The sequence below is a fragment of the Dendropsophus ebraccatus genome, chromosome 14, assembly GCF_027789765.1.
Source record: "Dendropsophus ebraccatus isolate aDenEbr1 chromosome 14, aDenEbr1.pat, whole genome shotgun sequence".
NCBI lineage: Eukaryota > Metazoa > Chordata > Amphibia > Anura > Hylidae > Dendropsophus > Dendropsophus ebraccatus.
This window is the reverse complement of record NC_091467.1, coordinates 73004007-73026536: the sequence shown is the minus strand read 5'-3', so window position 1 is coordinate 73026536 and position 22530 is coordinate 73004007. Positions and strand designations below refer to the sequence as shown.

At 45.9% G+C, this 22530-nt stretch overlaps 1 protein-coding gene across 5 annotated transcripts in view; it reads right to left on the bottom strand.

Annotated features, from left to right (window-relative positions):
* Positions 1 to 22530, bottom strand: part of KIF19 (kinesin family member 19) — a 43625-nt gene that overhangs the window by 14696 nt on the left and 6399 nt on the right. For 3 of the 5 annotated variants that reach the window (XR_011359736.1, XM_069952556.1, XM_069952559.1), the window contains exons 3-5: positions 9276 to 9386; positions 3264 to 3351; positions 1981 to 2117 (exon numbers count right to left, since the gene is read on the bottom strand). Coding sequence is in view for 4 of the 5 variants with exons in the window: in XM_069952556.1 (XP_069808657.1) it covers positions 1981 to 2117; positions 3264 to 3351; positions 9276 to 9386 (336 nt within the window). In the remaining variant the exon portion in view is untranslated. Of the gene's footprint in view, positions 1 to 1980; positions 2118 to 3263; positions 3352 to 3525; positions 4953 to 9275; positions 9387 to 22530 lie in introns of those variants that run through there. The other 2 variants (XM_069952557.1, XM_069952558.1) reach the window with 2 other exon arrangements.

Genomic DNA, 22530 nt, shown 5'->3' with positions numbered 1-22530 from the left:
CCTGATATAGCGGTAACATGTCAGGGCATGGCAGCCGTGTACGCATACAGGAACTACAGTCTTAAAGGGCATATTATTCCATCATTCAATTGTCGTATTATGTGAGAACCATATGGGCTCTTTAAGGAAGTACTCTTTGGATGCTATATGGCGGTATAAGTCAGGGGTGTCTCGGCATTATACAATGCACTCAGATAAACTTACAATCCTTTTTTTTAGACATTTTATTATATTGCAACCTTGAGCTAAAAATTATTTAAAAAAATCTAATTTCCCCATCATTCCCCACCCTATAACCTTTCCCCCCCATCATTCCCCACCCTATAACCTTTCCCCCCCATCATTCCCCACCCGATAACCTTTCCCCCCCATCATTCCCCACCCGGTAACCTTTCCCCCCATCATTCCCCACCCGGTAACCTTCCCCCTATCATTCTCCACTCGCTAACCTTTCCCCCCCCCCCCCATCATTCCCCACCTGGTAACCTTTCCCCTATCATTCTCCACTCGGTAACCTTTCCCCCCCATCATTCTCCACCCGGTAACCTTTCCCCCATCATTCTCCACTCGGTAAACTTTTCCCCATCATTCTCCACTTCGTAGCCTTTCCCCCATCATTCTCCACCCGGTAACCTTTCCCCCCATTATTCCCCACCTGGTAGCCTTTTCCCCCCATCATTCTCCACCCGGTAACCCTTCCCCCATCATTCTCCACCTGGTTACCTTTCCCCCATCATTCTCCACTTCGTAGCCTTTCCCCCATCATTCTCCACCCGGTAACCTTTCCCCCCATTATTCCCCACCTGGTAGCCTTTTCCCCCCATCATTCTCCACCCGGTAACCCTTCCCCCATCATTCTCCACCTGGTTACCTTTCCCCCATCATTCCCCACCCGGTAACCTTTCCCCCATTATTCTCCACCCGGTAACCTTTCCCCCATCATTCTCCACCCGGTAACCCTTCCCCCATCATTCTCCACTCTGTAACCTTTCCCCCCCATCATTCTACACTCGGTAACCTTTCCCCCATCATTCCCCACCCGGTAACCTTTCCCCCATCATTCTGCACCCGGTAACTTTTCCCCCATCATTCTGCCTCCTCCCGTGCCCGATTGATCAGGTTTTACGCCTGCTAGCAGGGTAGATTTTTGCGATTGCCGCTCCGCCGGTGGGGTGCATAGGGGCGGGGCTTTATTTAAAACCAACAGACGGGTATACCGGTCTTAATAAATTCCCCCAATGACCCTAAACAAACAGCCAGGACAGGCAGGAGCGGCTTCAGGACAACTCTGTGAATGTCCTTGCGTGGCCCAGAGAGAGCCTGGTCCTGACCCTAATTAATCATCTCTATAGAGACCTGACAATGGTGTCCACCACCGGCCTCATCCATCCTGACAAATTGTGAGATGATCTGCAGGGAAGAATAGAAGAAATCCCAAAATCCAGCTCTAATCCTTGTGGCCTCATCGCCAAGAAGACTGGAGGCCGAATTACTGGCAAAGAGGCTTTACGTAATGCAGAGGAACCTCTCCGAATACCGACGGTCATGGGAGATTTTAGTTTTTCCTTTTCAATAAAGTAAAGATGTCTACCATTCTGTTATCACTTCGGGGAGTGAGGGCTAAATGATGGAAGAGAACTGGAACTTATTTGTATTTTAACACCACAGCTTTCTGAGGAGGAAATCACAGACGGTTCCTGTGTGAATGAGGACCAAGTGAACACCCATTTGTATTTTTCTCTGACCCCCTCTATCTTTTTCATATGCCCATGGCTTCTTCATACCTAAGAAACACAGAGATAGAATGACCAGAGAAGTCACTGCCTAGGATTGTCCATAGTCATCCCCCTTACGAATAAGCCCATTGGACCCCAATGAGTTCACATCTATGGCCTCCTCAGTCCTATATATACACAGAATTTGTTTTGTTGTTAAATTCACTGTAAAATTTTCTCAGATTTTATCATTGTCGCCACTAACCTCCAGGTAAGACATGAGGACTTCATACTCCATATCATCGCTGGTCTCCTCAATGGCTTTAAAGAGATCATTCAAGGTCCTGATGTATATCCCAGGCTCCCGGTCTGTGCCCAGCATGGTGTAGGTCTTGCCACATCCTGTCACAAGAAAGTAATTGGACATTGAGTACTATAAAGGCAAAAGACATACCTAAAACATAATACAGAGAAGGTCGACTCCATCACCATAGTACAGGAGCCCCTACATCAATGTTATCTGCACAGAAGGAAGACCTGACCCAAGGTTCACAAAAGATGGAAGAGATGGTGCAAACAAGTGCTAAGATATTCAGCCTTCCTATGTTATCCAGTACCATTGGGGGCCACATTCGGGCTTTCTGTCTTCTACGTGCACCCCTGGAGATACATCGTCAATATTTTCTACCCCAAAATCAGTTCTTGGCTTAGTAGTCAGCTTAGCCCACATTATGGTCAAGTGGTGACAATCTGGCCCTGACTTAAAGGGGAAGAGCTGGATTATATAGGGGGGGGGGATGCAATAATTAGACAATTGGCACCTGGTTGGGCCAAGTTTGGCCAAGAGGTTCCGCAACCTGAAGATTTGCCCCATTTTGATTCCTTTCAATGGGCGCCCACTCATCTAGGGGGGAAGTATTTAACGACAATGGTAAACCTGACCTTCTAGGGTGGACTATTGTATGAGATACACAGTTTCCCCGTTTAGTCACAAAAATACAGATCCCTCAGGAATCGTCTGTCCTGTTGTCTTAGTAACAGAAGATGCAGGTAACCTCGGCTAGAAAACACACATGAATAAGCTTCTTGTTTAAGGCTGGGTTCACACTACGTATATTTCAGTCAGTATTGTGGTCCTCATATTGCAACCAAAACCAGGAGTGGATTAAAAACACAGAAAGGCTCTGTTCACACAATGGTGAAATTGAGTGGATGGCCGCCATATAACAGTAAATAATGGCCATTATTTCAATATAACAGCCGTTGTTTTAAAATAACAGCAAATATTTGCCATTATATGGCGGCCATCCACTCACTTTCAACATTGTGTGAACAGAGCCTTTCTATGTTTTTAATCCACTCCTGGCTTTGGTTGCAATATGAGGAACACAATACTGACTGAAATATACGTAGTGTGAACCCAGCCTAACCTCGCCGATGCCAGCTGACCTATGATCCAGCCGGTCTACCTCCATTGGTGCCAAAAGGTTGCACTTAACCCATTGAGGTACCTCAAAGCACAGTCAAGCACTTCTTGATAAAACTCACCGGTGGGGCCATAGGCGAACACAGTGGCATTATAACCCGAGATGACTCCTTCTATCAACCCTTTGGTGGTGAGGCGGTACACAGTGTCCTATTAGAGGAAGAAATCATATGTGAATAAAACACAATTAAAATGATGAAAGATTGTAGGTAGATGTCTTCAAGTCTTCTTAGTTGTTAAAAAGTTTTCCTTTTGGGGTTTCTCAAAAAGTGACATCAGGCTAATAATGGGTAATCTGGCCAATGAGACGGGGAGAACAACGACCTGCTGCAATGGCGGCCATCTGTGGTGTCACCAGCATCCGACCTCTGGGCCTACACACCTCTGATCTTTGGATCGACAGTCTGGATGCAGCTGGATCCTTATGAAAACTAAATTGAGGGCAAAGGAATTCTCCGACACCGGCACTGTACAGACTGGATGTATGAAACCATTGATGTCTGACTGGGACAAACACACAAGCCTGTATGGAGGGGAAGGTGGCGGCCTGCGGCAAATACAGGAATCTGGAGAGGAGGAGGCTGCAGAACATACAGGTCATATGTGGGCACTATAACCCATTTGGAGGGCACTAATTGGTGGGTACTATATTCCTTTTAGGAGTGCAACATAGCTTTTAGGGTCCACATAACACACTATATCCCTTTAATAAAACTATCTGATAGGCACTATATGTTGACCATTATATCTCTTTTGGGGTCACTGTCTGTCAGGCAATATAATTCTTTTGGGGTCACTGTCTGTCAGGCACTATATTTCTTTTGGGGTCACTGTCTATCAGGCACTGTATTCCTTTTGGGATCACTGTCTGTCGGGCACTATATTTATTTTGGGGTCACTGTCTGTCAGGCACTATAATTCTTTTGGGGTCACTGTCTCTCAGGCACTATAATTCTTTTGGGGTCACTGTCTGTTGGGCATTATAATTCTTTTGGGGTCACTGTCTGTCAGGCACTATCTCCCTTTTGGGGTCACTCTCTGTTGGACACTATATCCATTTTGGGGTCACAATCTCTATATCCCTTTTGGAGTCACTATTTGTCAGGCACTATATCCCTGTTGGGGTCACAATCTCTATATCCCTTTTGGGGTTACTGTTTGTCAGACACTATATTCCTTTTGGGGTCACTGTGTCGGGCATTATAATTCTTTTGAGGTCACTGTCTGTTGGACACTATATCCCTTTTGGGGTCACTGTCTGTCAGGCACTATGTCCCTTTTGGGGTCACTGTCTGTTGGACACTATATCCCTTTTGGGGTCACTCTCTGTCAGGCCCTATGTCCCTTTTGGGGTCACAATCTTTATATCTCTTTTGGGGTCATTGTCTGTCAGGCACTATATTCCTTTTGGGGTCACTGTCTGTCGGGCATTATAATTCTTTTGTGGTCACTGTCTGTCAGGCACTATGTCCCTTTTGGGGTCACTGTCTGTCAGGCACTATGTCCCTTTTGGGGTCACTGTCTGTCAGGCACTATATCCCTTTTGGGGTCACTGTCTGTTGAACACTATATCCCTTTTGGGGTCACTGTCTGTCAGGCACTATGTCCCTTTTGGGGTCACTGTCTGTCAGGCACTATGTCCCTTTTGGGGTCACTGTCTGGTACTATTTCAGGCTGTGATATAGCTTTTAGGGTTGCTGTGAGGAACTATGGGGGAGATGTATCGCTCTCTCTTATAGTACGGTTCTCTTTGTTGCCCATAGCAACATCACGGCTTTCATCGCTCATACTACTCAGGTAAAATGAAAGCTGAGCTGTGATTGGTTGCTACCGGCAACATAGGGACACTATACTTTAATACCTCTCCCCGATACCCCTGGGGGGAATTTACGGTCTACTGGACGCTATGGGGTCTTATGGTAAGAGTATCTTTCAATCACAGCTCTGCTGCTTTCATTTTACCAGAGAAATGAGAGGAAAGCGAAACTCACTGTGACAGGATATGGTGTCCGACAGACAGTGACCCCAAAAGGGATAAAGTGTCCGACAGAAAGTGACCCCAAAAGGGATATAGTGTCCGACAGATAGTGACCCCAAAAGGGATAAAGTGTCCGACAGACAGTGACCCCACAAGGAATATGGTCTCCAACAGACAGTGACCCCAAAAGGCATATGGTCTCCAACAGACAGTGACCCCAAAAGGGATAAAGTGTCCGACAGACAGTGACCCCAAAAGGCATATGGTCTCCAACAGACAGTGACCCCAAAAGGATATAGTGTCTGACAGACAGTGACCCCAAAAGGGATAAAGTGTCCGACAGAAAGTGACCCCAAAAGTGATATCGTGTCCGACAGACAGTGAGTTGCCCCTTCCATTGCCATGATCTGTAAAACCAATCTATACAATGAAGAGACAAAAATAATTCATGTTTAGCTCGTGTGGGTGAACAGGCAGATAAACTGAGAGGAAGGGGTTAATACACCACTCATCTCCTCTGCTCCCCTCAGTGTTGCCTCTTCTATGGCTTTACTTCTCTGACCTCTAACCTGTGACACCTCTGCTCCTGTCAGTGCTGCTGCACAGACCTACATATACTGCTGAGCATTGGAGCTGATCAGGCATTATAGCAGACCACTGTAAATAGGTGAGGGAGGGGGGGGGGGTTCATGACCTCTTTATATACCACCCTGATGCAGCTGCAACCCCTTTGACCCTTATAGCCATACCACTGGGTACTATATGTCTTTCATAGGTCACCATATACCTAACCAAGGCACTGTATACAGAGGAAGCACTCCATACACTACACAAGCCTTTGGACCTTTAGTCCTGTTCTTTTCAGGCTCTTCCAATAACCCTGAGGGCCATATCCAGAAATATTACAACCAAATAATCGCCGAATAAAAACTTTACCAAGAACAGATGACTCGGGGACGTTCATATAGATTCATATAGCATCTTGGCATGGTCCATCCTGGAGAATTCTTTAATGTAATGATTACACGTCAGGCACACGGCATAAGGAAGTAATCTCCAAGCTATTATGTACTTAAGATGTTATCGGAGCTTATCCATTTGTATGTGAGGGCCATTAACGCTCACTGGAGCCTCCTGACTCATATTTACCAGGGCTTTCTGATGACGACGCTCCAGAAGTGATGCTATACAAGAACATACAGATTCTATGGGTTCTATTATCTCTTAATCCTAAAAAAAACAGCCATGGAAGCTACTGATGCCACCAGGGTAATATTTCTTGGTTGGACCATGTCCATGTGTCTCGATATACCATTGCTTGGAGGAAGCAGTAAAAGTGACTACGTCACGGCAGTAATCTTAGGAGTGACAGATTTGTTTGCATTCTCAGTTGACCAGTAATACCCAATGACAACCTCATATACATCAAGGCGCAGGTAAAGAGGTAACACAACCCAAAGCACAAAGAGGCAACACGATCCCATCAAGGAGGTAACACTATCTCCAAGCGGTCTTGTGTTTCCTCCGTCCTCTTTCTTAGCTCACAGGCTTCAAAGGGCAAAGACGCCTCAAGAAGGCAGCAGGGGAAAGTAAAAGCGAAGGCTACTGTGAGAGTGAAGAGGAATGAAGGAAAGCAGGGCCAGCGGGTAGGACCATAAATAATGACGAGGACAATGACCAAGCAGGGGGGGTGATCAGGGAATGTGTGACCTGTGACTGAAGACAACAGGAGGCAAACCTGTAAATCAAGAGGTCACCTCTACACATGAATGAGCCCACACAAAAACAAAGGCAACCTCCAGATTGGGAGTCATTGCCGGTGGAGCGCCTCTATGGAGATACTTTACGCCTCTAGTAATTCTCTAGAATATCCAAATACATAGAGGCAGAAGTGACTTAGGCAGGACTTACCATTGCAAATCTGAGAGTGTCCACTCATCAAAAAATTTCTAAAGCCTATGTAAGGTTAATGGCCGGAAAGATGTATAAGTGAACGGTCCAGCTGAAGTTGGCCAACAGCAATAAATATAAGCGGCACAAAAAGTTGAAAATACTCGCCATGTAAAGCTAGACAGGATACGAGTTCTTTAAAGGGTGTGTCTTAAAGGGGGCACATAAATAAGATGTGGTGGTACTCAGACATTTTTGGACTCCCACCAATCCCTGTAGCTTCCAGAGCACAGTGGACAGTTGACTGTAAATCTTCGTTGATATGATTTAAGAGGTATGAGTGGTCACCTGGGACTGGGAAACCATCAGTATGTAGACTGGACCAACATTCCTAATGGAGACTTCTTGACTTCAGTATTGACCTGAGCTATAGGTTCTTAGGGCGGGTAATAACAGGTAGACATCTCACTATCAGATGTCCACGGACCTCTACAAGCTTCCACGCCATCTGTCAATTGACATCTGCCATATGGTAACTGTGTCTTTGGTCATGCCCAAAGCATTTGGAACCCGCTATTGCTACTGTTCAAGTAATCCTAATGGCAGAGTAGGGGCAGATAACAATAGATGATACAGAAAAGAAAAGCCCAAGGGTAGGTTTAAAGGTGTCAGAGAAAATAAGGTCATGTCCAGTTACAAGGTCAGAGGCAGTCGGCAAGAATAAGGATCTGGTCACAAAGCAGTAAGTGTCAAGGCTAAGGAGAAACATGAAGACAATACAAAAGAATTACACTTGGACGTGTCCATCAAAAATTGCTATAAACAATGACCTTCTGGTCCTCTGAAAGTAAAAGACTAATGGACAGAGGATATTATGAGAAGTGACCTGAAAAAGATACGGCGTGTCCTTCTGGAAGGTTTGACTGTACATGGTCACCACCAGACTAGTCGACTGTGATGGCAAATGGATGGTACAACACACAGACATTGATGTCCCACTACTGTCACAGGTATGCACCAAGCTTTTTCTTAGGCTTTATTGTTGGCCTGTGACCATAATGGGCCAAAAATAACAATAACCAAGAGCAATGAAACGCATTACTGGCTTTACTGGTGACATCAACCTTTGTCTATAACCCACTAATTGCTGTGCCCCTCTAACCCCAGAGCTTTAATCAGAGTGTTCTCATTCTTGCCTTCTATTGTCTAATTTACCAAGTATGAACTGCCCAAAAGATAATACTGCCTCTTATGTACAAGAATATAACTACTATAATACTGCCCCTATATACAGGAATATAAATACTATAATACTGCTCCTATATACAGGAATATAACTACTATAATACTGCTCCTATATACAAGAATATAACTGCTATAATACTGCTCCTATACACAATAATATAAGTACTATAATACTGCTCCTATATACAGGAATATAACTACTATAATACTGCTCCTATATACAGGAATATAACTACAATAATACTGCTCCTATGTACAGGAATATAAGTACTATAATACTGCTCCTATGTACAGGAATATAAGTACTATAATACTGCCTATTTGATGTTATTATTCGGCTAGTAGACATGTTAGTTCAGTACAAGCCTTGAAGCAGCTAACAAATAATTACCGGCCATGGAGACACCAGGGAGGCGGCATCTGAGGATTCATTCCTGAAAGACACGTCTAATGTGCGCTCTCTTTGTACTTGCCACCTGAGCACCATGCTCTCTATAGACAATTTACAGAATGTAACAAAGCAAGGTTCAGGGCGTTCATGGTCAGTTATACCATTGGACATAGAAGACTTTCTGACAGATCGTTACCACCAACACGTTGAGATACAAGGATATAGATACCAGTGGAGTAAGTAATGTGGATGCTATAGAGCCCTTGGAGAGTGGGGGCCCAGCTCTGGTAGGTTCCATTCTTTGGCCTGTGGTGGTTAGAACCACCTATTTTTACTATACAAAATATTCACTAAAACCAAACAAAACTAAAGAATGATCCACGAAACTGCAACAGGCCAGCCCGGCGGATGGTTCTCATTTGGGAGTTACTTTCGGGATGGTCGTTGGGCCACTAATCACTGGTTTTTCACTATATTGGGGACACCCAGAAGCTATAAGATTTAATTCTTTGATATATTTCTACATAGACACCTCTTCTGGACATCTATACAAAAATCTAAGCACTGTACCTGGGTTGCAGAGTAGTCGAAAGCCACGTCAAACATGTAGGTCTTCTCACGGGAACGGTTGGCTCTCAAAATGTCATCTGGGTCTTCCATTGGATCCATAAGAACCACCATCTGCAAAGAGACAGATCATTGAATCATGGGAAACCTTTTGATGATTTTTCTCTACCACATGGACCATTGGAGAAGACAATATATGCTCCAAATGACCTGTAAATCTCCTTTGATGGGCTGTCTAAAGGCCAACCATGCCTTTCCCCTAAGAGCAGAGTCTTACTTTTTACATTATTCCTTGCGAAGTGACGTATGATGATCTACAGGGGGTGACAACAGAGGATATAGATGGCCCTCTTGGGGCATTTATGGGAGAAGGGGGTGACCGTTTATCTCCTCAAGGAACAACGCTATGGTTTTATGAAATCTAACATGCCTGATCCTTCTCTTCCTTGATATCTGCTATCAGGGTAGATGGGCCTCCCAATACACATAGTAGTCAAGATAGTCAATTAGGGCTAGCCATTTTAGCACTAATCCCATCTCATGTATGGACACCCTTAGAGGGAAAGAGTCCATCTTTATCTACCTTCTACCCGTGATATTCTACACATTCTGCTCCTTTAAGATGCAGATATAATGCGTCAAGTGTTGCTCAGGCCAAAGCCATCTATTATTCAGCGCAAAGCCTCACGTCCGGGTTAAGTGGGGACTCTGTGAGCAGATGGCATTAGACTCTATCGTCTCTAAATTCTTCTAATTCAGATAAGGGATTATTCCAGAAATGATGCCAGTTCACACAGACACAGTTCTGTGCCAGAGAGCAGGTAACCGGACAATGGCCGCTTTCACTCCAGACCAGATGGTGTTATCTCAGCCCTGAACTATATAACCCGACCCCAGCTGTTAGCGGATGAAACATGGAGGAATTTTTGAAAAAAATTTTTTTTTGGCTAGATTATGCAGGTGTGCCATGGGATCGGTACACTACAAGTAGGTTCAAAAATAAGGTCAGAAGCTCAATATGAGCAAAGCTGACGAACATTCGGGTCCGTTCATCGCTTGGCAACTGACTCCTGGTGCAAGGATAGTAGGGTTGCCAGCAGAACCATAGGCCATAGGCTGTTTCCATGTTTTCCATGACTCCCTAGGGCGGCATCCAAGTTCTCCAGTCCCTGGGAGTCAAATGCCGAGAGATCAGGTTTGGACGAACCTGAATGTTCAGCAAGTTCGCTCATAAATACTTACTAGTACTAGGCACTGACTGACTAGCTCCAAGAACTGACTATTGTTTCTCTACAGGAACCTATTAGCTCCAGGTATAGATTTGTTAGCTATAGGACTTCTTAGTGCTGTGTATGGACTTATTAGCTCTAGGTGCTGACTGGAGAAGGGCTTTTTAGCTCCAGACACTGATTTATTAGCTCTAAGCACTGAATTATTAACTACAAAGATGGGCTTATGGCCGTGTCAGCTCTGGATACAGACCTAAGGTAGCTTTGGTCAATGGTTTATTAGCTCCATACTTGTATAAGGACTTCTTAGCTGTAGGAACTGTAGGAGTTATTAGCAACAGGGCGCTGACTTATTAGCTTTGGTCAATGGCTTATTAGCTCTGTACATGGATTTATTAGCTCTGGATATGGATTTCTTAGCTGTAGGAACTGAGTTATTAGAAACAGGGCGCTGACTTATCAGCTTTGGTCAACGACTCATTAGCTCCAAGCCCTGACGTTGCTCCCAGAATGGACTTATTAGCATTAGGTGCTGACTTATTAGTGTTGGTCAATGACTTCTTAGCTCAGAGAATGACTTTATTAGCTTTGAGTGCAGACTCGTGAGAACATACTCATTTATTATTAAGAGCGAGGCAATGACTGATCCTCTGACTTTTTGACTCCACTTTTGATATTCATTCCCCTTGATCTCTGACCTGGGCACCAGGTTCTACCATGTTATTGGCCTTTATTCCACCTTGATCAAACACAACCCACCCGTTAAGTCTTGCAACCAACTTGTGACTTGATCCCATATTTTAGACACCTGCCCATCAGTCGGGGCATCTGAAAACTACATGCCCCCTTGTAAAGGTAAAAGGGTTAAGAATACATATAGTTTAAACCAATAGCGACCAAGAGTGCACAGCCACCTCCAATCGTAAAGAGATGTGAGGAACTCACCTCTTAAAGTGATCATGTGTGTGTGGCCTTGCCCATGCCATAGTCGGCCATGTAAGAAGTAGCATAGGCGAGTGCCAATCTGTGTAATTTTCATGGGTTGGCCTATCTAAAGGGGCTACAACTCCAACCCTGTAAAGAAATAAGACTCCTAACACTAACCCTATAGACACACAAGGGCTCCACATCTTAGACCAACCATATAGAGTCCACTTCTTACGTCAAACCCTACACCACCACAGAGGGTCCATATCTAACATCATCCATGTAGAAACAACATGGGTCCACACCTAACACCAAGCCACAAGTGCTCCACATCCAACCTCAACTCAAAGATACAAAGGGATAAATTTATCAAGGGTTTAGCACCTATTTTTAGGTGAATATTTGGATTTTCGCCTATTTTTGGTCTAAGTTCTATTTATGAGCCAGTATTCGACGTGTGACTATTTTTTAGATGCAACTTCACATAATCCGTGATTAGTTCCCAATTTATTATTTGCAACTTTTTAAAAAGTCGCACAAACAGGTGCTGGCGTACGTCTGGTCAGTATCAGGTTAATAGAATTGCACAATTTTTGTGACATTAGAAAAGTTGCACACATTAGACTCCTTAATAAACGTCCCTCAAAGAGTCTACATCCAATGCCAATCTACAGAGACACAATGCGCCCACATCCAACCCCAACCCTATAGAGCAGGGGTATCAAACTCAAATACACAGTGGGCCAAAATTAAAAAATTGGACAAAGTCGCGGGCCAACCCTAATATTTAATGAAGATTGCATGCAGCGTTTCTGGCACGGTCTATCTTAAAGTAATTTTCCCAACATGAAAGTTACCCATTATATCCCTCAAGCAGTAGGTAATCCCATAATTGTGCCCCATGTAGTAGCCACCCCAAATAGAGCCCCACATACTAGCCAGGTCTACTATTAGAGACCTACATAGAAGCCAGCCCTCCCAATAGTGTCCCATATAGTAACCAGGCCCCAATAGTGTTTTATATAGTATCCAGCCCTTCCAATTGTGTCCTATAAAGTAGCCAGCACTCCCAATGGTGTCCTGTAAAGTAGCCAGCCCTCCCAATGGTGTCCTATAAAGTAGCCAGCATTCCCCAATAGTCTCTTATGTAGAAGACAGCCCTCCCCAATAGTGTCTTATATAGAAGCCAGCCCTCCTTCATAGTCTCTTATATAGTATCCAGCCCTCCCTAATTGTGTCTTATAAAGAAGCCAGTCCCTAAAATAGTCTCTAATATAGTAGCCAGCCCACCCCAATTGTTTTTTTATAGTAGTCAGCCCTCTCCAATAGTCTTATATAGTAGCCAGTCCTCCCCAACAGTCTCTTGCACGCAATGACTTCACCACATTGCCAGCGTTGGGGCACTACTGAGATACTTCTAGGCCACGGGCTAAAAACTGCCTGCGGCCTACAAGATTATAATATGGGTGGTCCATATTATAATCTGCTGCAACGTCAGGTGGGCCAAATTTAACACAGCAATGGGAAAGCATGGCAAGCCAAAAATAATGGCACAGGCCAGATTTGGCCCATGGCCCAGAGTTTGACAGGGCTGCTATAGAGGGATTGTCAGGTGTGGACTAGGGATGAGCGAAACGGCCGAGTTTCGGGTTCGTATAAACCTGAACTAATGGCTTCTGATTCCTGCTGTCTGCTCGCTCCGTGAAGAGAGTGGATACAACCTTGAGGCTGTATCCACCCTCTCCACAGAGCAGGCAGACAGCGGGAATCAGAAGCCGAGAGTTCAGGTTCATACAAACCCCAACCTCATCCCTAGTTGGGACCAGGGAACACAATAGACAAGTGCAGCCCTAGAACTAGGTCTGTGAGAGACTAGCTGAACTGGTGCAGACACCAAGACAAGTGACACAGACGGCTGGGGGATAGTCTGGGTTAGGGTATCCACCTGGTTGGATAATTGAGATACCAACCCAGAAATTCCCTGCAGTCGGGTATCCATCACGTTCAGGCGGTCGGCAATCGAAGTTCATGCCGAACCGCCGAGAGTGACTTTTGTATTGGCCTGTGATAATGTCAGGTTGGGACCAGGGAAGACAATGAATAAGTGCAGCCCTAGAACTTGCACCCGCCCCAGCCGTCCCTGCCTACTTGCCACATCAGCCCTAAAATGGCAGCGGACAACTGGGCGGCGTTCCCTAACCTAAGCAAGTGCAACCTGGCCAGATACCGACGGCTGTGTTAGCTGTCAATCAACAATCAGTAAATTCCCTACACCTTCTGCTGATCGGCCAGGGAGTAACACACTGGCCACTGCTACAACAAGGAATAGCAGAGCAATGCAAAACCTGAGAAGCAGTCCAGCTGCTATGGAGCCGAATGTACAGCCCGAGTCCTAACAGGGATAAAGATTCTACTTCTAAGGCCTCATTCACACGATCAGTAAAGTTGTCCGTAATTGCGAATCCGTTTTCACGGTTCAACTTAGATCACATTGATTTATATTGGGCTATTCACACAGTCAGTTTCAATTTTGATACGTATTCCGTTTCTTAAAAAAAAAAGACATGCTCAAGTGCAGATTCTGCAGAGTGCAGATTTCAGAACGCATTACCAATAGAAGTCTATGGGATCCATATTTTTCATGGACGTCAATCCCGTGACGTCCGTAAAAAACACGGATCAGATATATGCAAACTAGTACTGTTCACATTTTACTGAAACGGATGCAATACGGATTGATTTATACGGACAACAGAGTAAAAATAGCAGTCCAGAAAAATTACTGAACGTGTGAATGAGGCCTAAGACCACCAGTATGGAGACCCAAATGGACCACATTAATCCCTAACTCTTATACAACACCAATCCTTAAGAGACCAAAAGGGTCCACATCAAATATCAACCCTAGTGGGATACAAAGGGTCCACATCCAATAAAAGACCCCATAGAGACACAAAACATACAACGTCAACCCTACCCTATAGAGTGACCAACCCTATGGAGTCCACATCCTACCCCAATGTATGACCAGACTTGCCTGGCAAAGCTGCTATAGATAGTCAGTATCGTACCCTACCTGGTAGTTATGTTAATAGAACTAGATACTATCTCTTTAATTATCCTTCTGCAGATGACAAGGAGCTGTGGTTGTAAGATGTCTCAAGAAGCCATCTGGTTGTTACATGGGTGGTTGTGTAATCTCCGTCTGGAGTCTTACACCTTAAGGGTCTTATACCTGCCATATGTTATGGAGGGGTGGTGGGGCACTAGAGCGTGCCCGTGGTGACAGAAGGAAGGCTGATCTGCACACGGCTACTCACACCCTCATCATTGTGCTGGGGAATCAGATCTCCGCTTTTATTAAGACGATGAATCATTTATGCAACTTGGCAGCATTTGCCAAAACTGGCCACTCCCATGGCAGGTATATAGGGGAAAGGATAGACAGGGAAAGGTGAGCAAGATATTTCACTTAGGTATTATCTCCCGCAGGAACGAAGACTCAGGTATATCAAATTAGCATGCCCAATCTTTCTTTCCCCCAACATGTGCTTTTAGGGTAAGGGATGGACCAAGTCCATTAACTTTACATAGTCAACTGGTTCTACTGGTTCTAGTCAACTGGGATGGTTTGCCCATCTAATTAGTATTGCCAACCAATTAAATCAATCCAGTGCCCAATATTTCTGCATTGCCACGTCTCTGCAAATTTTTCCTCTTCACTAGTGTTGAGCAGACTTGTCGAACTGCTCGGGTTCGGCAAGAAACACGAACACTTGGCATTTGATTCCCACCGGCTGGAGACGTTGGATGCCATAGGCTCTATCCATGTTTTCCTGGCATCCCTAGGGCAATATCCAACTTTTCCAGCCACCAGGAGTCAAATACCGAGCATTTGGGTTCGAAGAACGTTGCCAAACCCGAACAGCTCGGCAAGCCCACTCAACATTACTCTTCACCCACTTTCAAGGTTCCTTTGCTACCTTTGAGAATCCTTTAAGAGTAGACAGTCCGTCTCTTTCTACTGTCAGCCTGAATACTTTCACATTCTGCTCCTTTAAGATGCAGATATAATGCGTCAAGCGTTCCTCCAGCCCAAACCATCTATTATTCAGAGGAAAGCCTCACGTCAAGGGATGAGTGGGGACTCTGTGAGCAGATGGCATTAGACTCTATCGTCTCTAAATTCTTCTAATTCAGATAAGGGATTATTCCAGAAATGATGCCAGTTCACACAGACACAGTTCTGTGCCAGAGAGCAGGTAACCGGACAATGGCCGCCTTCACTCCAGACCAGATGGTGTTACCTCAGCTCTACTTCGAACAAAAGCAACTATACAACCCGACCCCAGCTGTTAGCGGAGGAAATACAGAGGAATTTTTGGGAGATTTTCCATTTAGTGACTGATTTGCTGCCTACGTTTATGCTGAAAGTGGGCAATGGGGTAGGTGGGCTTCAGGTAGGTAGACACCAGGTGCAAAGACAAGGTCTGAAGGTCTATGATCTCAGAGATGGGACTTATTAGCACCAAGTACTGGCTTACTAGTTCCAGACATGAACCAAGCTCCATTAACATTAACCTCAGACTTTGTTACACCTTGATCAAACATCATGCACTAAGCTTAGTCTCGTAACCAGCTAAACCCTTAGGGGGAGATTTATCAAAGGGTGTAAAATTTAGACTGGTGCAAACTACCCACAGCAACCAATCACAGCTCAGCTTTAGGCAGTGCTGAAAGGAAAGCTGAGCTGTGATTGGTTGCTGTGGGCAGTTTGCACCAGTCTAAATTTTACACCCTTTGATAAATCTCCCCCTTAGGCTTGATACCATGCCAGTTGTTGCCCTACTAGAGAACAACTGGGGCATCTGACTAATCCATGTCCCCTTGTGAAGGTCAAGGGTGAAGAACACCAACCTTACTGACCTTATACCATACCTCACACCAATCACACCTTACACCAACAATATAGAGAGACAAAGGGTCCACATCTTACACCAGAGAGAAATAAGAGCCCCAAATCAAAGGTCAACTATACAGACAAACAGGATCCATTACATCACTTGTAACATCAAGTGGTCCTAAAACACCATCTTAGAGACACAAAAAGGTCCACAAACCAATGCAGACCTTATCGAGACACAATGGTTTCACATCCAACATTACAGCGACATCCAACACTAATCTTACAGTGACATTATTGGATCACATCAACTCCAACTCTATAGATACAAAGAGTCCATATCAAACACTGACCGTAAAGAGAAACAAAGGGTCCACATCTAACTCCAACCGTATAGAGACACAAAGGGTCCACATCTAACTCCAACCGTATAGAGACACAAAGGGTCCACATCTAACTCCAACCGTATAGAGACACAAAGGGTCCACATCTAACTCCAACCGTATAGAGACACAAAGGGTCCACATCTAACTCCAACCGTATAGAGTCACCAAGGATCCCCCTCCTGCTGCCTGTATGACCAGCCTGACCTGGCATCATCCCTCTATTCTTATACCCTCCCTATATTCCATATCCTATATAGTTTGGGTAAACGATATATAAGCCTACGCTAGATACTATCTCTTTAATTATCCTTCTGCAGATGACAAGGAGCTGTGGTTGTAAGATGTCTCAAGAAGCCATCTGGTTGTTACATGGGTGGTTGTGTAATCCCGTCTGGAGTCTTACACCTTAAGGGTCTTATACCTGTTATGGAGGGGTGGTGGGGCACTAGAGCGTGCCCGTGGTGACAGAAGGAAGGCTGATCTGCACACGGCTACTCACACCCTCATCATTGTGCTGGGGAATCAGACCTCGCCTTTCATTGATTAAGATGCTAAAAAATTCATTCTGCTTGGAAGCAACTGCAGGAATTGCCCAGTCCCATGACTATATATATATATGTGTGTGTGTTATTTCCTGCTGTCTGTATTAGTTTAGTGTCTGGGGTCTGTATTACTTTAAATGGTCTGGGGTCTGTACTAGTTTAGGGACTCTGGTCTGGGGTCTGTATTACTAGAGGGTCTGGTCTGGGGTCTGTATTACTAGAGGGTCTGGTCTGGGGTCTGTATTACTAGAGGGTCTGGTCTGGGGTCTGTATTACTAGAGGGTCTGGTCTGGGGTCTGTATTACTAGAGGGTCTGGTCTGGGGTCTGTATTACTAGAGGGTCTGGTCTGGGCTCTGTATTACTAGAGGGTCTGGTCTGGGGTCTGTATTACTAGAGGGTCTGGTCTGGGGTCTGTATTACTAGAGGGTCTGGTCTGGGCTCTGTATTAGTTTAGGAGTCTGGTCTGGGGTCTGTATTACTAGAGGGTCTGGTCTGGGGTCTGTATTACTAGAGGGTCTGGTCTGGGCTCTGTATTAGTTTAGGAGTCTGGTCTGGGGTCTGTATTACTAGAGGGTCTGGTCTGGGGTCTGTATTACTAGAGGGTCTGGTCTGGGCTCTGTATTACTAGAGGGTCTGGTCTGGGGTCTGTATTACTAGAGGGTCTGGTCTGGGGTCTGTATTACTAGAGGGTCTGGTCTGGGCTCTGTATTACTTTACAGGGTTTGGGCTCTGTATTACTTTAGAGCAGTGCTTCTCAAACTGTGAGGCGCCCCCTAGTTCCTGGTGAGGCGCAGCTGGGGAGGCAGTTTTCACAGAAGTGACTAAACACTGCACAGCCCTTTCCCTGGCTGCAACATCCTCTGGTTTAGGAACATTATTGACCTATTTTATACTTATTTTTATGGTATACGGAGTTTAGAAGACAAAGGAAGGGTAGACTGAGCAATAGTTTTTATATTTTTATGGACTTTCACCATAGATATTGAGGCCCCTGCTTCCTCTCGGTCAGTCTGGTGAGGCCCAGGCATCATTTTGTCTCTTGGGTGAGGCTCCAGTAGAAAAAGTTTGAGAAGCACTGCTTTAGAGGGTCTGGTCTGGGGTCGGTATTACTTTAGAGGGTCTGGTCTGGGGTCGGTATTGCTTTAGAGGGTCTGGTCTGGGGTCTGTATTACTTTAGAGGGTCTGGTTTGGGGTCGGTATTACTTTAGAGGGTCTGGTCTGGGGTCGGTATTACTTTAGAGGGTCTGGTCTGGGGTCGGTATTACTTTAGAGGGTCTGGTCTGGGGTCGGTATTACTTTAGAGGGTCTGGTCTGGGGTCGGTATTACTTTAGAGGGTCTGGTCTGGGGTCGGTATTACTTTAGAGGGTCTGGTCTGGGGTCGGTATTACTTTAGAGGGTCTGGTCTGGGGTCGGTATTACTTTAGAGGGTCTGGTCTGGGGTCGGTATTACTTTAGAGGGTCTGGTCTGGGGTCGGTATTACTTTAGAGGGTCTGGTCTGGGGTCGGTATTACTTTAGAGGGTCTGGTCTGGGGTCGGTATTACTTTAGAGGGTCTGGTCTGGGGTCGGTATTGCTTTAGAGGGTCTGGTCTGGGGTCGGTATTACTTTAGAGGGTCTGGTCTGGGGTCGGTATTACTTTAGAGGGTCTGGTCTGGGGTCGGTATTACTTTAGAGGGTCTGGTCTGGGGTCGGTATTACTTTAGAGGGTCTGGTCTGGGGTCTGTATTACTTAAGGGGGGTCTAGTTTTGGATCTGCTCTGGAGTCTAAGTTACTTTAGGGGATCTGGTCTGGGGTCTGCATTACTTTGGGGGGGTCTAGTTATTTAGGGTCTTGTGTCTCTATTAGTTTAGGGAGTCTGATTTAAGTTCTGTATTTTTTATGGGGTCTGTATTAGTTTAGGGGGGTCTATACTACAGTCTGTGTTACTTTACAGGTCTGGTATAGTGTCTGGTCTGGGGTCTGTATTATCTTAGGGGCCTGGCGCTTATTACGTTAGGGGGTCTGCTCTGGCATATGTATCAGTTTAGGACTCTGGTTTGGTTTCTACCGTATATTTATTTCACAGATGAGTTTATTACTTTAGGGAGTCTAGTCTGGGGTCTGTCTTAGCTGTACCACTCTATGTATGTATCAGTTTAGGGGTCTGGTCTGGTGTCTATGTTAACTTAGGGGTCTTGTGTCTTCATTACTTTAGGGGGTCTGTATTACTTTAGGGCTTAGGGGTCCCGTGTCTATTACTCTATGTATGTACCAGTTTAGGGGTCTGGTCTGGTGTCTGTATTATTTTTGGTGGTCCAGTCTGGAGTCTATGTGTATTTTGGGGTGGTCTGGTCTGTGGTCTGTATTTGCTTAGGGGACCTGTGTCTATTACTTTATAAATATAAGAGTTTAGGGGTCTGGTGTCTGTATTATATTTGGTGGCCTGGTTTGGTGTCTTTATGTTATTTGGTGGTCCGGTCTGGTTTCTGTATTATTTTTGGTGTACCGGTCTGGTTTCTGTATTATTTTTGGTGGTCCGGTCTGGTTTCTGTATTATTTTTGGTGTACCGGTCTGGTTTCTGTATTATTTTTGGTGGTCCGGTCTGGTTTCTGTATTATTTTTGGTGGTCCGGTCTGGTTTCTGTATTATTTTTGGTGGTCCGGTCTTGTGTCTGTATTATTTTTGGTGGTCCGGTCTGGTTTCTGTATTATTTTTGGTGGTCCGGTCTTGTGTTTGTATTATTTTTGGTGGTCCCTTCTGGTTTCTGTATTATTTTTGGTGGTCCCATCTGGTGTCTGTGTTATTTTTCGTGGTCCCATCTGGTGTCTGTGTTATATTTGGTGGTCCGTCTGGTTTCTGTACTATTTTTGGTGGTCCCATCTGGTGTCTGTGTTATTTTTGGTGGTCCCATCTGGTGTCTGTGTTATATTTGGTGGTCCGTCTGGTTTCTGTACTATTTTTGGTGGTCCCATCTGGTGTCTGTAATATTTTCGGTGGTCCCATCTGGGGTCTGTATTATTTTTTATGGTCCGGTCTGGTGTCTGGTCTGGGGTATCTTTTTCAGTAGTGTTCTATGTGATTTGTTCACCATTGATAGCTGGCGGTGGGGGAGGGGCGGTCGGCACCTGTCGCAGGCAGCTCTATTCACTGCACAGACTATATCTGACCATCTTTTTCATCTTCAGACAATTCATTCAGCCGTCTGTCCAGGTTGTAACCATAGTAATGCTGTGCGCTGCAGAAAACTCCCGCCATCTGCGCCTCTCCCCGTGCTCTGCAAAAGAGGAGCTCGTGGAGCCTCATTGAAGAGTCTCAAAACACAGGACTAGCCAGATATCCCTCCGGGAAGGACCCAGCCAGGGGGCAGCTCCTGTTAGGAAACCACCAAAACCACCATATTAAGTGGCCCTATAAGTCAATGTAATGACAAGGGATAAACCAAGGCCAGGTATCCATCCACATACAGCTGTTTCGGGGTGTTGCCCCTCATCAGTGTGGAGCAGGATTCTGGCTAGGTGGGAGCAATGCCTAGTAGAGCCATAAGAGAAACAGATAGCTGAACTCAGGGAGACCCCGTGCTCTGATCTTATGTCTACCAGGCGCCCATCACTCCCATCACTCCCATCACTCCCATCACTCCCATCATTCCCATCACTCCCATCACTCCCATCACTCCCATCACTCCCATCATTCCCATCACTCCCATCACTCCCATCACTCCCATCATTCCCATCACTCCCATCACTCCCATCACTCCCATCACTCCCATCACTCCCATCACTCCCATCACTCCCATCCGGCAGGTTTCACCTGTTCCAACTGACCTGAAGTATTTACTGGGGCTTCCTGTGCCCCATAGATCCCAACAGATGTTAGATATATGGCGGCCTCCATACGAGGAGTTGGCGGCCTCCATACGAGGAGATGGCGGCCTCCATACGAGGAGATGGCGGCCTCCATACGAGGAGATGGCGGCCTCCACACGAGGAGATGGCGGCCTCCATACGAGGAGATGGCGGCCTCCAATACGAAGAGATGGCGGCCTCCATACGAGGAGATGGCGGCCTCCATACGAGGAGATGGCGGCCTCCATACGAGGAGATGGCGGCCTCCACACGAGGAGATGGCGGCCTCCATACGAGGAATTGGCGGCCTCCATACGAGGAATTGGCGGCCTCCATACGAGGAGTTGGCGGCCTCCATACGAGGAGTTGGCGGCCTCCATAGGAGGAGATGGCGACCTCCATACGAGGAGATGGCGGCCTCCATACGAGGAGATGGCGGCCTCCATACGGGGAGATGGCGGCCTCCATACGAGGAGATGGCGGCCTCCATACGAGGAGATGGTGGCACAACCTTGGTTGGATCAGGCATCTTTCACAAGTCACGGACTGGTGGGAGAATGTGGAGCCGTTCCTGTCAATGACCATATATATGTATAGAGGACGGATATCATGGTGGGTTCTCAGTATACTGAAATACCCCAGGACTACTGCCCGATATATACCCCAGGACTACTGCCCGATATATACCCCAGGACTACTGCCCGATATATACCCCAGGACTACTGCTCGATATATACCCCAGGACTACTGCCCGATATATACCCCAGGACTACTGCTCGATATATACCCCAGGACTACTGCCCGATATATACCCCAGGACTACTGCCCGATATATACCCCAGGACTACTGCCCGATATATACCCCAGGACTACTGCCCGATATATACCCCAGGACTACTGCCTGATATATACCCCAGGACTACTGCCCGATATATACCCCAGGACTACTGCCCGATATATACCCCAGGACTACTGCCCGATATATACCCCAGGACTACTGCCCGATATATACCAGGACTACTGCTCGATATATACCCTAGAACTACTGCCCGATATATAGCCCAGAACTACTGCCCGATATATACCAGGACTACTGCCCGATATATACCCCAGAACTACTGCCCGATATATACCCCAGGACTACTGCCCGATATATACCCCAGGACTACTGCCCGATATATACCCCAGGACTACTGCCCGATATATACCAGGACTACTGCCCGATATATACCCTAGAACTACTGCCCGATATATAGCCCAGAACTACTGCCCGATATATACCAGGACTACTGCCCCATATATACCCCAGAACTACTGCCCGATATATACCCCAGGACTACTGCTCGATATATACCCCAGGACTACTGCCCGATATATACCCCAGGACTACTGCCCGATATATACCCCAGGACTACTGCCCGATATATACCCCAGGACTACTGC